At 38.6% G+C, this 14,503-nt stretch overlaps 1 protein-coding gene across 2 annotated transcripts in view; it reads left to right on the top strand.

Moving 5' to 3' along the window:
• dnajc7 (DnaJ (Hsp40) homolog, subfamily C, member 7) overlaps positions 1–14,503 on the top strand; it is a 48,806-nt gene that overhangs the window by 16,594 nt on the left and 17,709 nt on the right. For both annotated transcript variants that reach the window (XM_078424950.1, XM_078424951.1), the window contains exons 2-8: positions 292–380; positions 3,125–3,249; positions 5,145–5,258; positions 6,723–6,797; positions 7,990–8,108; positions 9,424–9,577; positions 12,711–12,875. In XM_078424950.1, the coding sequence (XP_078281076.1) occupies positions 292–380; positions 3,125–3,249; positions 5,145–5,258; positions 6,723–6,797; positions 7,990–8,108; positions 9,424–9,577; positions 12,711–12,875 (841 nt within the window). The remainder of the gene's footprint in view (positions 1–291; positions 381–3,124; positions 3,250–5,144; positions 5,259–6,722; positions 6,798–7,989; positions 8,109–9,423; positions 9,578–12,710; positions 12,876–14,503) is intronic.

The raw sequence follows: 14,503 nt of genomic DNA, 5'->3' as shown, positions 1-14,503 counted from the left end.
ATTATGGGTAGTGTAAGGGTGATTAGTCAATGAAATGAAAGAATTCTAGCATGTTTATATGGAGAGCTATAACATGAGTTACTGTAGAAAACGGCAATTTCTGACCCACAGAGAAATGGGGTTATGAACAGTTCTCGAGCGAAACACTTATGTAAACCAGAAAATTCCTTACTACATTTTACTGAGTTACTTGCTGTAACTTAAACCCGAAGCATGTCTAAAAAAATGTTAGAGCAATTGAAAGGCAATAATTGAATGCATAAAATGATAACTGTCTTTTAATTTTTGCAGAGAGGCTGAATTATTTAAAGAACAAGGAAATGCATTTTACGCAAAGAAGGACTACAACGAAGCGTATAATTATTACACAAAAGCAATAGGTAAGGATATGATCTAAGCCATTATTTGATGTCACTGCAGTGATTTAAGAGGAACGCAGACTTTAAATGGATGCAGCAGTTCTCTGATAAAGTGGGTCTTCAATTATCACAATTTGCTACTGCTGTTCTCTGGAGTATTTCTTTTCAACCTTCATTTGTAAAATGAAAGTGGAATGATTGGACTCTTTGGGCCATAAATTAAAATCTAATTAATTGCTGCAATTAAAAGGTCACCTCTTTGCTTTTGTAAATGCTCTATATATGATTGATTTTGATATTTTGATAGAACTCCAATTTGTTATAATCTGAATGAAAAGAAGCTGATACGGGAAAACACACTGCAGAAATTTTGGGAATAGGATATAAGGAGTTTGTCATAACCACATAATGTCATACATGTATTGAGACTATTTAATACCAGACTAAGATCCTTGCACCTACAACAACTGGGACTGGAAAATGGCGCCAAACTGGTGACCCTGTATACTGTCTCAGTGTACTGCTACTATACACTTGTATTGTATCTGAGATGCTTATCTAAGTGCTTATGTATACTGATACTTATACTGAACTGTATACAAAAATGAGTTTCACTGTATCTCGGTACATGTGACAAATGAAGTGCCATACCATAATGATTTACCGTTTACATGCTTTAATCCCCTATCTATATGTATTGTATTGTATTGCACTGTCTAATTGTATTGGACTGTATCGTATTGTACGGCACTGTCATCCCCTGTCTGTATGTTTTGCATTTGTATTGCACTATGGCCCCCGGAAGCACTCTGTTTCGTCCCATTCGTTGCATGATCTGTAAGGAGTGGAATGACAAATAAACTAACTAAACTAAAGTACCATACCATGATACTGACCATTAAACAATACTTTAAAACACATTCAAAAATGATCAAAACCTAGAAACAGTGGTTACATCTATTTTTTAGGTTGGTGCAGACTCAACAAAGATTTCATTCATCTTAACTTAATTGGCAAGGAAGGTGTCACACACAAATTGAGGAAGAATGCGCCAAAGGAGTTTGTTAAACCCAGGCAAATTGAAACGTCGAGTTTTCAATATTGTTAAATAGATTTAGCAATTATAAGGCTCGAATGGACTCAGATTCCCTGGACCACTTATTTCATCATTACTCATGGAAAAAATGCATGAAAGTTCGAAAAGGGTAGAATCAGACATGACTCTGATGCCTCTTGGTTGAATGGCCTATATTCATTGTCAAGAATGCAACCAAGAAGAATGGCCTCAAATGCGAGGCAGCAGAGTATTGGGGCCACCTGATCCAGACATAAAACAATTGGAATGAAAGAAAGAAATGTTAGAAAATTTTATTTTAAGAATTTTTACTTAGAACTTTGAGCTGTACAGCCACTCTCACCTTAAAGCTATGCCCTCTATTATTTTGATTTCTCCATCCTGGGGAAAAAGGTTCTGACTGTCTACCCTATCTATGGCTCTCATAATTTTATATATTTCTATCAGCATGTTAAATTCAGTGTATGTTACCATTATAGCTCCTAGGTAGGATTGAACTGCATAGGGTGCTGATGTGAAACACTTGTCTTCTGGTTAGTGTTACAAACATAATGTATTAATGGCCATTCTTCAGTAATATTTTAGGAAAAGGTTGGATTGTTTGTTGTTCCCTAATACTACGCTACAAAAACAAAATCATCAGCATTGTACATTCCCATCAGCTACCATTGACCCACCCATCCTCCAAGTATGGGAAATGCATCTGCTTTTAAGAACGGAGTAACTTAATGGTGACAGGTAAAAATGTGAACGAAGCTGATGTTTAGCACGTGTTTAACCAGTATTATTGTTGTAGGCCAATAGTAAGTTCTGTAGAGATAGTGTTTTGCTTTAGTTAATCAAGAAAGGTGCCTGACATTTCTTCAAGGCATTGATTATAGTAGGTAATATTAGGTAAATTAAGGTGTAAAACATCTTCATGGGTCTTGTGCCTGTTAGTTTGTTGTCATTTTTTAAAATCCATTCATCAGATATGGCAAGACCATCATTTATTATCCTACTTTAGTTGCCCTTAAACTGAGTTGTTTGCTCTGTTGTTTAAAAGGAATCATTCACATTTCTATGTATTTGGCCACTGGTTATTTAATTGCTTCAATTTGATAGTTTAATTATCATTATTACTGATACTAGCTCTTTACTGCAGAATTAAGTTACAGAACTTAAAGTACCCTACCCCTCCAAAACTGCATAGTGAGATTGCGTGTGTTGATCAGCGACAGAGGTTGTAAATCTTCCCCCTCTCACCACCCCAGAACCACTTTTGAAGATTTAAATGAAATGTCGGTCTTCAGACAAAGCATTTGTTTTGGAATTTATTCTACCTCTCTGATGGGCGGCATGGTAGCGCAGCGGTAGAGTTGCTGCTTTACAGCGAATGCAGCGCCAGAGACTCAGGTTCGATCCTGACTACGGGTGCTGCACTGTAAGGAGTTTGTACGTTCTCCCCGTGACCTGCGTGGGTTTTCTCCGAGATCTTCGGTTTCCTCCCACACTCCAAATACGTACAGGTATGTAGGTTAATTGGCTGGGTAAATGTAAAAATTGTCCCTAGTGGGTGTAGGATAGTGTTAATGTACGGGGATCACTGGGCGGCACGGACTTGGAGGGCCGAAAAGGCCTGTTTCCGGCTGTATATATATGATATGATATGATATGATAACTTATTTTCAGTGTTCTTTTACTTTCCCAGATATCTGCCCTAAAAATGCCAGTTACTATGGCAACCGAGCAGCTACACTTATAATGATGGGTAAGCTCTGGGAGGCCCTTGAAGATGCACAGCAGGCTGTGAGACTGGATGACACTTTTGTGAAGGTATGTCACAGATGATCAGTCATAAACCAAGAAATGGAAGGCAGTGAAACTCTTTTTTCCCCCAAATAACATAAAATACTTCCCTCAAATTGGTCACATTGCATGTATTGTTTCAAATGGCAAATAAAGAAATCCATTGTCTTTAAATATGCTTGGTTTTTGACAACCCAGGAAAATGTGTGATAGATGAATGCATTTGCATTCACTCAAATCAGATCATTGTGAATTGTTTGATTTTTGGAATGTGCTGAATTATTTCCTTAAATCGTGATGATTGTTTTTGAGGACATTGGAGGTCACATCTGTTACAACAGATGCAGTTACAGTTACAATTTCATTTTTGATACAGATGTTCAAGTTAGATCCATCTTGGTTTTATTAAATTTGCGCATGTTTGTTTTGAACTATGAATTAACGAGGCTATTTTTACTGGAAACTAACAATGCTGTTACTATACTAGTTAATTATAACCCTGTGAAAAAGCTCAAGGAAATGACACAATTTTCTTGTAGCCTTATCTGCCTCAAAGTGTAAATCTTACAGAATCAGCACCAAAGCCTGTATCAATGGAAATTGTTAGAGTCATAGAGTGATACAGTGTGGAAACAGGTCCTTCGGCCCGACTTGTCCACACTAGCCAAGATGTCCCAGCTACCCTAGTCTCACCTGCCTGCGCTTGGTCCATATCCCTCCAAACCTGTCCTATCCATGTACCTGTCCTACTGTTTCTTAATAGTTGGGGTAATCCCAGCCTCAATGACCTCATCCGGCAGCTTGTTGCATACACCCACCACCCTGGGGTACACATTTTGTGATGCATAATTTATTATTTCACATCTCCCATTTCTACCACCACTGATCCCAGTGCTAAATCCAAGCTTAGTATAATTGCACAATAAAACTCAAAATGTTAACATTCAAGTTATAATAACAAAATGTCTGTGTTCCTGGAGTAGCAACCAGACTTCTTGACTGTTGTTCCAATCCCACAAGGGTGCTAGGGAATTTAAAACTGGATAATCTAATGATTTTTTTTAAAGCTTGCTTCAGTAATAATAAGCATGAAAATACCCAGATTGACTTTAAAAAATAGCTGATTCACTGATGTCCTACAGGTACAGAAATCGGCCATTCTTGCAAACTCCAGCCTATATTTAACACTAGGTCCAGCAATGTAGTTACTGGCTCAGGACAATTGGGGATGTGTAGTAAATGCTGTAATTGCCCACAACATCCTCATTTTGTAAGGGAGTAAATTAACCCAAAAAAGCCCTAAATGTGCACGGATTTGTAATAAGACTACCAAAACCTGGATACAGTGGACGTGAAGCGGATGTTTCCACTTGTGGGAGAGTCTAGGACAGAGGTCATAGCCTCAGAATTAAAGGATGTTCTTTTTGGAAGGAGACGAGGAGGAATTTATTTCGTCAGAGGGTGGTGAGTCTGGAATTCTTTGCCACAGAAGGTTGTGGAGGCAAAATCAGCGGATATATTTAAGGCAGAGATAGATAGATTCTTGATTAGTACGGGTGTCAGAGGTTATGGGGAGAAGACAAGAGAATGGGGTTAGGAGAGAGAGATAGATCGGCCATGGCGGAGTAAACTTGATGGGCCGAATGGCCGAAATCTACTATCACTTATGATCTTATGAAAACTCCACTTTACTCTCAATGAAGTTGCTCCATCATTTCTTATCAGTTTATGCCATTACATCTCCATGAGTTCTTGATGAACCAACAAATCTATTTGTACATTTAGTTTTGGAATCTCATTACTAGTTGGAAATTGGGGAGGGGGGCGATCTTTCAAAACATACCATACTGCGGAGGGGCTGTTCTTCATGTTGCAGATTTTTCAAAGACTGCTGGGTAAGAGAGTTGTGTTTTTAATTTTAGGGTCACCTGCGAGAGGGGAAATGTCATCTCTCCTTGGGGAATGCCATGGCTGCCGGACGGTGTTTTCAAAGAGTTTTGGAACTGGAAGGGGACAACAGTCAGGCATACACTGAGGTAAGGAGCACACCTCTTGTGAATATCTCCAGCATTTCATTCACCAAACCCACCATTACTCAATCGTACTGGATTCTAAAGTTGCTTTAGATAGATCTACAACTCTGTGCCATTATATTCTTACTCGCTTTTGTTTTAAGACCGCTACTTGCAATTGCTGAAACTTTGATGTTAATGAAAGTTTAATTTTGTGTAACTGTACTTCATTGATTTATTTCTCCGATGGGAAAGGAAGCAGGTTAACCCTTCGATAAACTGTTGCGGCATGAGATTTAGAAAAGAACATTTAATTCCAGATGTACGCTCAAAGAATCAATCGAGTAACAACCTTGTAAATTAAAGTGAGAACCAAAATGTACATTGGATGTCATCGTCATCATATGTACAGAACTAAATCCCGCGCTTCCATGGAATTGGACTCCATGCAAGCATTCAATGTCATCAAGGATTGTAAGGGGATGGGGTGAAAAGAGGGAATGGAGTTTGTTGTTGGAGGTCACCCTGTTGATATTGGGGAGAAATACCATTTGGTATGATGCATAAATAAAGCACATGATGGAATTATGTTAAAAGGAGCCTTCCAATGAAGGTAGAATGGAAGAATTGTATTAATACCTGCAATCTCGGATCAATCCTGCTCCCAGTAAACTTATGTTTCCTACAAGTCTTGGATCAAATTAAAATGGGTCTGTACCAATAAAAGGTAGCAGTAAAGTATAAAGGGACAACTTTTCATAAGTTAAATTAATTTAAAAGATGGTCTGGTGCTGAGACTGAAGCAGAAACCAAATTGCATTATCGTAAAAAACAAACAGGGACTCATGTAGTTAGAGGAACTTCATTTCAATTTTTGTAGAAGAAAGAAATTTGCAGCTTAATTGCTATTAAAGCAGGTTTTTTACAATATAGAATACAACATATAATAGTAAATAGAACTGTATAGCAGAGGACATGCCCTTCAGCCCACAATCTCCTCTGCCTGCACTTGATCCCCTCATTACGTACATATCCATGTGCCTGTCTAAAAGCCTCTTAAATGTCAAGAGGTGAGCGTGAGCAAGTTGGGCCGAAGGGCCTTTTTTCATGCTGTATGACTTTATGAGGGCTAATTGGTTTAAAACAGGTAGAGAAAGAATATGAGGAGATCGATATCAATCAAAAGGAATCAAGGGAAAAGAATATGAAAGGGGAAGTTATGGGCATAATTGAGAGAATACTTTAATGTCGACAAATGTTTTCAGTTTCTTGTGTGCAGTCCTTCTCTCACATGTACCCAGACATGCTCTGGCCTATTTTTGATGCACACAAAACATCTGTATGTGACTATCCGATGGCATGACTTTTTTTGCCTAATGTTGTATGGTAGAGCTAACCTATTCTGAACATAGGTTTAATGTTGAGCTTTATTTGAGAAACGTAACATTGTACTCGATCTTCAATTTAGATATCCTGTTCTTTCTCTAGTTGAAGAGCGCAGAAGCAGTATTGGAGTATGAAAGAATAGCTGAAATTGACTTTGAAAAAGGAGATTTCAGGAAGGTAATCATGATTTCATAAATATATTATTTGAAATGAATTAAACATTAAGTTGTAACTACTTGGGATTTACAAGTCTTTTGGAATGTTACCATACCTTGGGATTCAGCAAGTGAAACATTTATTTAGGGAATCTAGAAATGTATGAAGATTTGAACAAATCCAGTCTGCCTTTTGCTGATGGCTTTGCAGGTTGATATCAAAAAGTTTCCATTCCACCATTACTGCTATTGATTTTCAGTTATTTAACCGTTTAAATACTTTCTTCCCCATGCTCTGCCAAAATAATATGCAGTCTGACTTTTAGTCTTTTAGCAATGCTTTTTGTATCTGGTCAGTATAACCTGTCACAAATCTGCGCTCAATCTTTATTTAGTGAGGTTTGTCCTGGGTCGATGTGCCAAGCACCCGATATAGCAGTGTCAGCATGTTGTACAAAATCTGACCAATCAGTGTCACTCGAATCAAATTTCTGAACCATTACGCGATTGGCAGCCACTACCGTATTCTGGGTTTGACACATGCAACCAAAGATAAATTTCCATTCCAACTCCTTGCCATCAAAACAGTCTTATTAATGCAAAACTGTTTTAATCTCTGAAATATTCACTTCATCATCATCATCATCATCATATATATACAGCGGGAAACAGGCCTTTTCGGCCCTCCAAGTCCGTGCCGCCCAGTGATCCCCGTACATTAACACTATCCTACACCCACTAGGGACAATTTTTACATTTACCCAGCCAATTACATTGTACGTCTTTGGAGTGTGGGAGGAAACCGAAGTCTATCCACTTTGCATTTAAGTATAAGAAAATAACTGCAGATGCTGGTACAAATCGAAAGTATTTATTCACAAAATGCTGGAGTAACTCAGCAGGTCAGGCAGCATCTCAGGAGAGAAGGAATGGGCGACGTTTCGGGACCCGAAACGTCGCCCATTCCTTCTCTCCTGAGATGCTGCCTGACCTGCTGAGTTACTCCAGCATTTTGTGAATAAATACCTTCACTTTGCATTTAACGTCTTTTTCTCTAACCTATTCAGTTCCAATCAATTTATTCTGTCTTATTTAATGAACGATTAAATACATTTTTTTCTTCATCTTCAATCTCCCTTTCAATTCTGATTAAGTTAATGAGCTAATTGATTAATGTCCTTTGTCACATCTCTCTCTTTGACTTATTGTCGCAGGTTGTATATTGTATGGATCGTGCCCTTGAGTTTGCTCCTGGCTGTCACCGCTTCAAAATCCTTAAAGCCGAATGTTTGGCATTACTCGGCCGCTACCCTGATGCCCAGTCAGTGGCAAGGTAGATATTCATCATTTTTAAGTACCATGATTTTTGTGAATGTACATTTTGCACTTTTAAAAAAAAGGTTTTCATATTCCACATGGGATGTTAGTTCTGACAACTAAATCACCTTGCATTTTGAGAACTTAGATGGCATTGGGTAATTCCAAGTCAGTTATACCCCCTTTAGGTTGTAGAGTACAACTACTTTCCCTCCATCGGCGTCATTCTCTGAAGAACAAAGCATACTGCATCAATGTGACCTGTTTCTTCATCCACATCCCCAGTCTCTACTGCTAGAGACAGCTTTGTACTTTTATTTCATCTACAAGGAGATGGTCAAATCAACAGATGTGATCAATGTAGTAGATATTACATGATTTTTTTACATCATAATAGTTGACAGCACAAACAAAATACTGCAGATGCTAGAGATTTGAAATGAGGCACAATGCTAGATATATGCAGTATGCCAAGCAGTATCAATGGAGAGGGAAGCAGAGTTAATGTTTCAACTGAGATGTCATAATTGTCAGGCTTTGTTGGAATGTCTTCTACTTTGAAGTAATGTAAGAGTCTGAAGAAGGGTCTCGACCTGAAACGTCACCCATTCCTTTTCTCCAGAGATGCTACCTGACCCGCTGAGTTACTCCAGCTTTTTGGGTCTACAGTTTAAACCAGTATCTGCAGTTTCTTACTACACATATAATGTCTTCTACTTTGATGTAGCCTGCAAATACTCGGTGATCTACCGTGAGCAAAGAATGGCTGAGGTATCAATCCCCATGGAACCAAATTAATCTGTATCTTTAATGGTAAAGGAAATAAAATGATGGACTATCAGTACTTTTAACAGAATAATGTATTAGCTTTGTTTTGATAGTTAAACAGTTAGTTTTACCTGGAAACTTCCTGCATAGAAATCCAATCTATTTTTTTCTGATTGTCTTGTCTCTTAAAAGCAGCGATCCAATTGGTAACACCTCTGTGTCCTTTACAATCATCATGCAATATTTTACTTTTTGAGTATTTGTCCAAATCTCTTTGCCAAATTAATATTGAATTCGCCACTAAATTCCGATCTTAACAGCTCATTGTGCAAAAGCAAACAAACTTTTTGTTTGCCAAATTAATCTGAATCTGTGCCCTCAGCTTACTGACAATTTTGCCAATAGAAACAGTTTCTGCACATCTGCACTATCAAAAACCCTCTTTTTTTTCTTACTGTCAGATACTCACTTAACCTGCGATCTCGTGTCAGCAACCCCAGCATCTCTCGTTTTGCCTGCATAACAGGGGCATTAGCAATGATTTCTCTTTGTTTATGTTTCAGTGATATTTTGCGCATGGATTCAACTAATGCTGATGCTTTGTACGTGAGGGGACTTTGTCTTTACTATGAGGACTGTATTGAAAAGGCTGTGCAATTTTTTGTCCAGGCTTTAAAAATGGCACCTGATCATGAAAAGGCTCGACTTGCATGCAGGGTAGGTACTGATGTCCCTTTTCCCTGGCCTGGAGGCAAAAGTTGATAGTATCTTTTTGTAAAACAGATTTTTAAATCTTCTGATATTTGTGACATATTGAAGTGTTCAAAGTGATGAGAGTTCTTTTCAACATCAGTCACAGGAATAATAGGACAAGTGCCAGACTGGATTCCATAGTTATATGTGTTTAACTCGGCAATGCTTTCCCTTGTTGTTGTGAACCTGGATCAAAGATCACAATCAATCACAATCACAATAATGCTTTATTAGCCAAGTATGTTTTGCAACATACGAGGAACTTCATTTGCCACACAGTCATAACAATAAAAAGCAACAGGACACACAAAATACATTTTAATATGAACATCCACCACAGTGACTCCTCCACATTCCTCACTGTGATCAGCACCAAGGTTTGAAAGAGAGGGCAGAGAATGGGATAAATTAAGTAGCAGGCTTCAAAGAGAAAGAGAAACTCGGGGTGTTTCTTGATTTTTGTTTTGCCTGCCAGATGATTGCATTTGGCTACATCATTTATGAAACAACAAATCTAGATGAAATCTTCTAATTTTTTTCTGGAATATTTTGACAAACTGAATTGCAAATTGTTTTAATTTTTCAACTCTTTTTATAATGGTGGAATTTTGTAGGTCTGATATTATTAAGTAATACTTTTGGATGTTGATATGCTTTTGCAGGTTTGGTGAGTGAATCAGTATATGGGTGTTTATCTGTAATCCCTGCCAAAGAGAGAGAATCGGGTGACAAAAACTGCAAGGTTGTAATCAAGTCTGCTTGGTTTTCATGGAAATATACAATGTAGAAGGGGTAGCTACTCTGTCCATCTAACCATCATCTGGCAAATTCCCAACTTCCAGCTCCAAGTCTCATAGTCTTGTTGAGTATGTCATATGAAGTGTTCATCCAAGTATCTTTGCCAACAGTACTTGGAACATAGACTTGGTACATCATAAGAACGGGCACTTCGGCCCACGATGCTTGTACAGAACATGATGCCAGGTTAAACTGAACTCATCTGCCTGTACAAGATCCATATCCCTCCATTTCCTGCACTTCTATGTGCCTATTTAAAAACCTCTTAAACCGCACTATCGTATCCACCTCCACTATCACCCCTGGCAACGTGTTCCAGGCACCCACTATTCTCTGTTTTTTTAATTACCCTGAACATCGCCATTAAGCTTTCCCCCTGTCGCCCGCTAATGTTGGTCATTTCCACTGTGGCAAAAAGTTCTGACTACCCTGTCCATGCCTCTCATAATTTTGTATACTTCTATCAAGTCTCTCCCTTCAACACCCGAGTTCCGGAGAAACGATTGATGATACTTGGATGAACGATTTTGGGGCAGTGCAATGCAGATCTTTCTCGCTTTCTTCCATTATTTAAAGGGAATAAAACTGGCTCAGGAAAGGCAAATCTCAAAAGGCAGATCTTCTGTGCTCTGCTTTTCACATGGGATATTTGATGCAAACAAAAGCACTCCACAAACTATCGGATGCATTATGTCTGTGTAATAAAATAAGCCTTAATACATAAGTTTGGGACAAACATGTATTTGAATGTGTTCCTGTAAATCAGATGTACAGTAAGTGCACCAAACCCATTACTCTGTACCATTCTGTGACTATCATCACTGAATTTGGTGTATTTTTGTGAAATGCTACAACAACTGATAAATCTTGTATTTTAAAAATCGGTTAGAACATGCCTCTGTGGAAGGCACCATCACATTTGCAATTTTTGGCATCAATGCAGAAATTTGTATCAAGTGTTTTGTCAATTGATATTCGTTATATTTTTTAAATAATTTATAATTTTGGGAAACTGGCTATATAGTTACAACTTAAAAGTAGACATTTCTTGTTATGACCTTGCACAGATGTGTACATTAGCAACTGGTGCACTGAGGAGTGTTTTCTCCATGTGATATAAATCAATCAAAGTCATAAATAATCTGAATTGGCCGAAATGCATGTTGTCTCAGATGCATTCTAGGAAAAATTCAAAAGCTTTGTTTTTATAGAGCACTGTGGATTATTGTGTCAGCTAAGATCTACTATGTTGTAATTTATTATCGATCAGCGGTACAGCAGAGAAGCTAAACATACCACATTCTCGCCAATGTAACTGGGAAAACATTTTCAGTTTGCTACAGTTCTGAAGTGTTTCATTCAACTGATTCATGAGTAATTTTACTTTTAATCGTAGCAAACATGTCGCAAAAAAATCTTCGTAATCGGGATAAACACTGCAGAAAGTACAGCTACAGGGTCTCAACCCGAAATGTCAACTTTGACTTTCTTGCCTCCACAGATGCTGCTTGACCCACTGAGTTCTTCCAGCATTCTGTTTATAGTTTTGAATGCTGAAAGTACAACCTTTGTTTTCCTTTGAGTCCTTTGAATGGGAAAGTTTGAGGGAAAGATTCCACAAACTCTTTAGAACGATAGCACAAGGTTTTTATTTTCCTTTGGTCATATTTGCCACACTATAAAATACCCTTGTCTGTCTATTTTTATTAACAGTTGTGCATTAATTTCTGCAATTGCATTCAGCAGCAGTAACTGTTTGTCCTATCACTGCATTACTGGCTTCACAATGTCTGGCCCTGGCAGCATGAACGCCAGCAGCTACAGTTGCATTGGTTCCCTGTCCTGGTTCCTCAGCACTGAAGCAGGTATAGCTTCAACATCACTAGTTTCTAACATTTATTTCATATGAATAGTGCGAGGGGCTGATAATTAAAAAAAACTGAATGCCTAGCGAGTCCTTCAATATCTGAGAAAAGGAGGAAAAGTTAATATTTTGTGTGGGGACCCTCAATTGAACTTATTAAATCTATCGAGTATTGTCCCTGAACCATATTTCAGGAGCTGGAGAATAGATTGATTGTGAGCCCTTTTTGAGAGGGTATGATGCATGGACACATAAAGAGGGTTTTTTTTTTTCCTTTAGAATTACTTTTACCTTTTGGAATGTCTGGACAATTGAATATTTTAATAGAAATGGAAATTCTTAATGGTAAAGTGAAAATTGTGCTGAGCTGTTGGATTTTGACATGCATGAACAGAAACAGCAGTGTGGCACTATTTGTTTTCTTTCTGCAACTAGAACGCTAAAGCTCTAAGAGCAAAGAAGGAAGAAGGAAACAGGGCCTTTAAAGAAGGTTCTTTTGACAAGGCATTTGAACTTTACACAGAAGCTCTGAAAATAGATCCAAATAACATCAAAACTAATGCTAAATTGTACTGTAATCGGGGCACAGTGGGCTCCAAGGTAAGTTGCTTGTTATTTTCGTTATTTAGTGTTACTACAAATGTTTGTAGCTGTCGCAAATTTTGGGTCATCTCTGAAATGCTTGTTGACTCATTGTTTTATCCAGTGATTGGGTAAATCCCACAAAGCAAGCACATCCCAGAGGAAACCCATATTTCACCTATATTAGGTGATATTAGTTGGCCAGCGATGTGGAGGGTCACTTGCTGTTCTCAGTTTTTGTGGGGTGAAGGCGATGGGAGGGGTGCAAAAGACGGGAAAAATTTCTGCTCCCATCACTATCCAAATTCTGTGCAAGATATGCACATCGAGCGAGGGCACGATTGTTTGCCCTTCCTCTCCTACCGCACACCTCAGCAGCACTCATTGAATTTGGAATGATTACTCAATAGGGCCTATATGAGAATCAATGGCAAGAATAGACCTGGAGAGATTATAACCGGGAAAAAAAATCAGCTGTGTCATAAATAATGTTCTCTTTAAATGTCCCCCAACATGAATGTGAAAAATGTGCTATGCTTCAGTTGGTCTGGAGTAGCTTTATATTGGCATTATCATGTGCATTTGTAAAGCTACAACAGAGATAGAATTATCACACGCGTTTAAGGGGGGCACGGTGGCAAAGCAGTAGAGTTGCTGCTTACAGCACTTGCAGCACCAGAGACCTGGGTTCGATCCTGGCTACGGGTGCTGTTTGTACGGAGTTTGTACGTTCTCCCCGTGATCGTGCGAGTTTTTCCGAGATCTTCAGTTTCATATCATATCATATCATATATATACAGCCGGAAACAGGCCTTTTCGGCCCTCCAAGTCCGTGCCGCCCAACGATCCCCGCACATTAACACTATCCTACACCCACTAGGGACAATTTTTACATTTACCCAGCCAATTAACCTACATACCTGTACGTCTTTGGAGTGTGGGAGGAAACCGAAGATCTCGGAGAAAACCCACGCAGGTCACGGGGAGAACGTACAAACTCCTTACAGTGCAGCACCCGTAGTCAGGATCGAACCTGAGTCTCCGGCGCTACATTCGCTGTAAAGCAGCAACTCTACCGCTGCGCTACCGTTTCCTCCCACACTCCAAAGATGTACAGGTTTGTAGGTTAACTGGCTTGGTAAAAATGTAAAAAATGTCCCTAGGGTGTGTAGGAGAGTGTTAATGTGCAGGGATCGCTGATTTGTGCAGACTCGATGGACCAAAGGGCCTGTTTCCACGCTGTATCTCTAAACTAAACTAAACTTTAAAGGGAATCTTTGATTTAATTTTATGTAGTATATTACCGGTAAAGAAATTCCAATTATAAAATATTACAAGTAGCTTTCTGATTTGAACAGTGTGTTTAGTTGATCTGAACATTCAGAAATTGCAGCATTGTGGTAAAGGGCAGTAAAGTCAAAGTCTGAATATTTTAATGGTGGAGGAAGATTGAATTTGATAAGCAAGGAGGGTGACTAGAATCGGAAGTTGAGGTTGTGATTTTAGAAGGAATTTAGAAGGATGAGAGGGGATCTTATCAAAACGTATAAGATTATTAAGGGGTTGGACACGTTAGAGGCAGGAAACATGTTCCCAATGTTGGGGGAAGTCCAGAACAAGGGGCTACAGTTTAAGAATAAGGGGTA

Source organism: Rhinoraja longicauda, chromosome 29 (assembly GCF_053455715.1).
Source record: "Rhinoraja longicauda isolate Sanriku21f chromosome 29, sRhiLon1.1, whole genome shotgun sequence".
Classification (NCBI taxonomy): domain Eukaryota; kingdom Metazoa; phylum Chordata; class Chondrichthyes; order Rajiformes; family Arhynchobatidae; genus Rhinoraja; species Rhinoraja longicauda.
The sequence above is the reverse complement of the archived record's forward strand: the minus strand, read 5'-3'. Positions and strand labels throughout refer to the sequence as shown.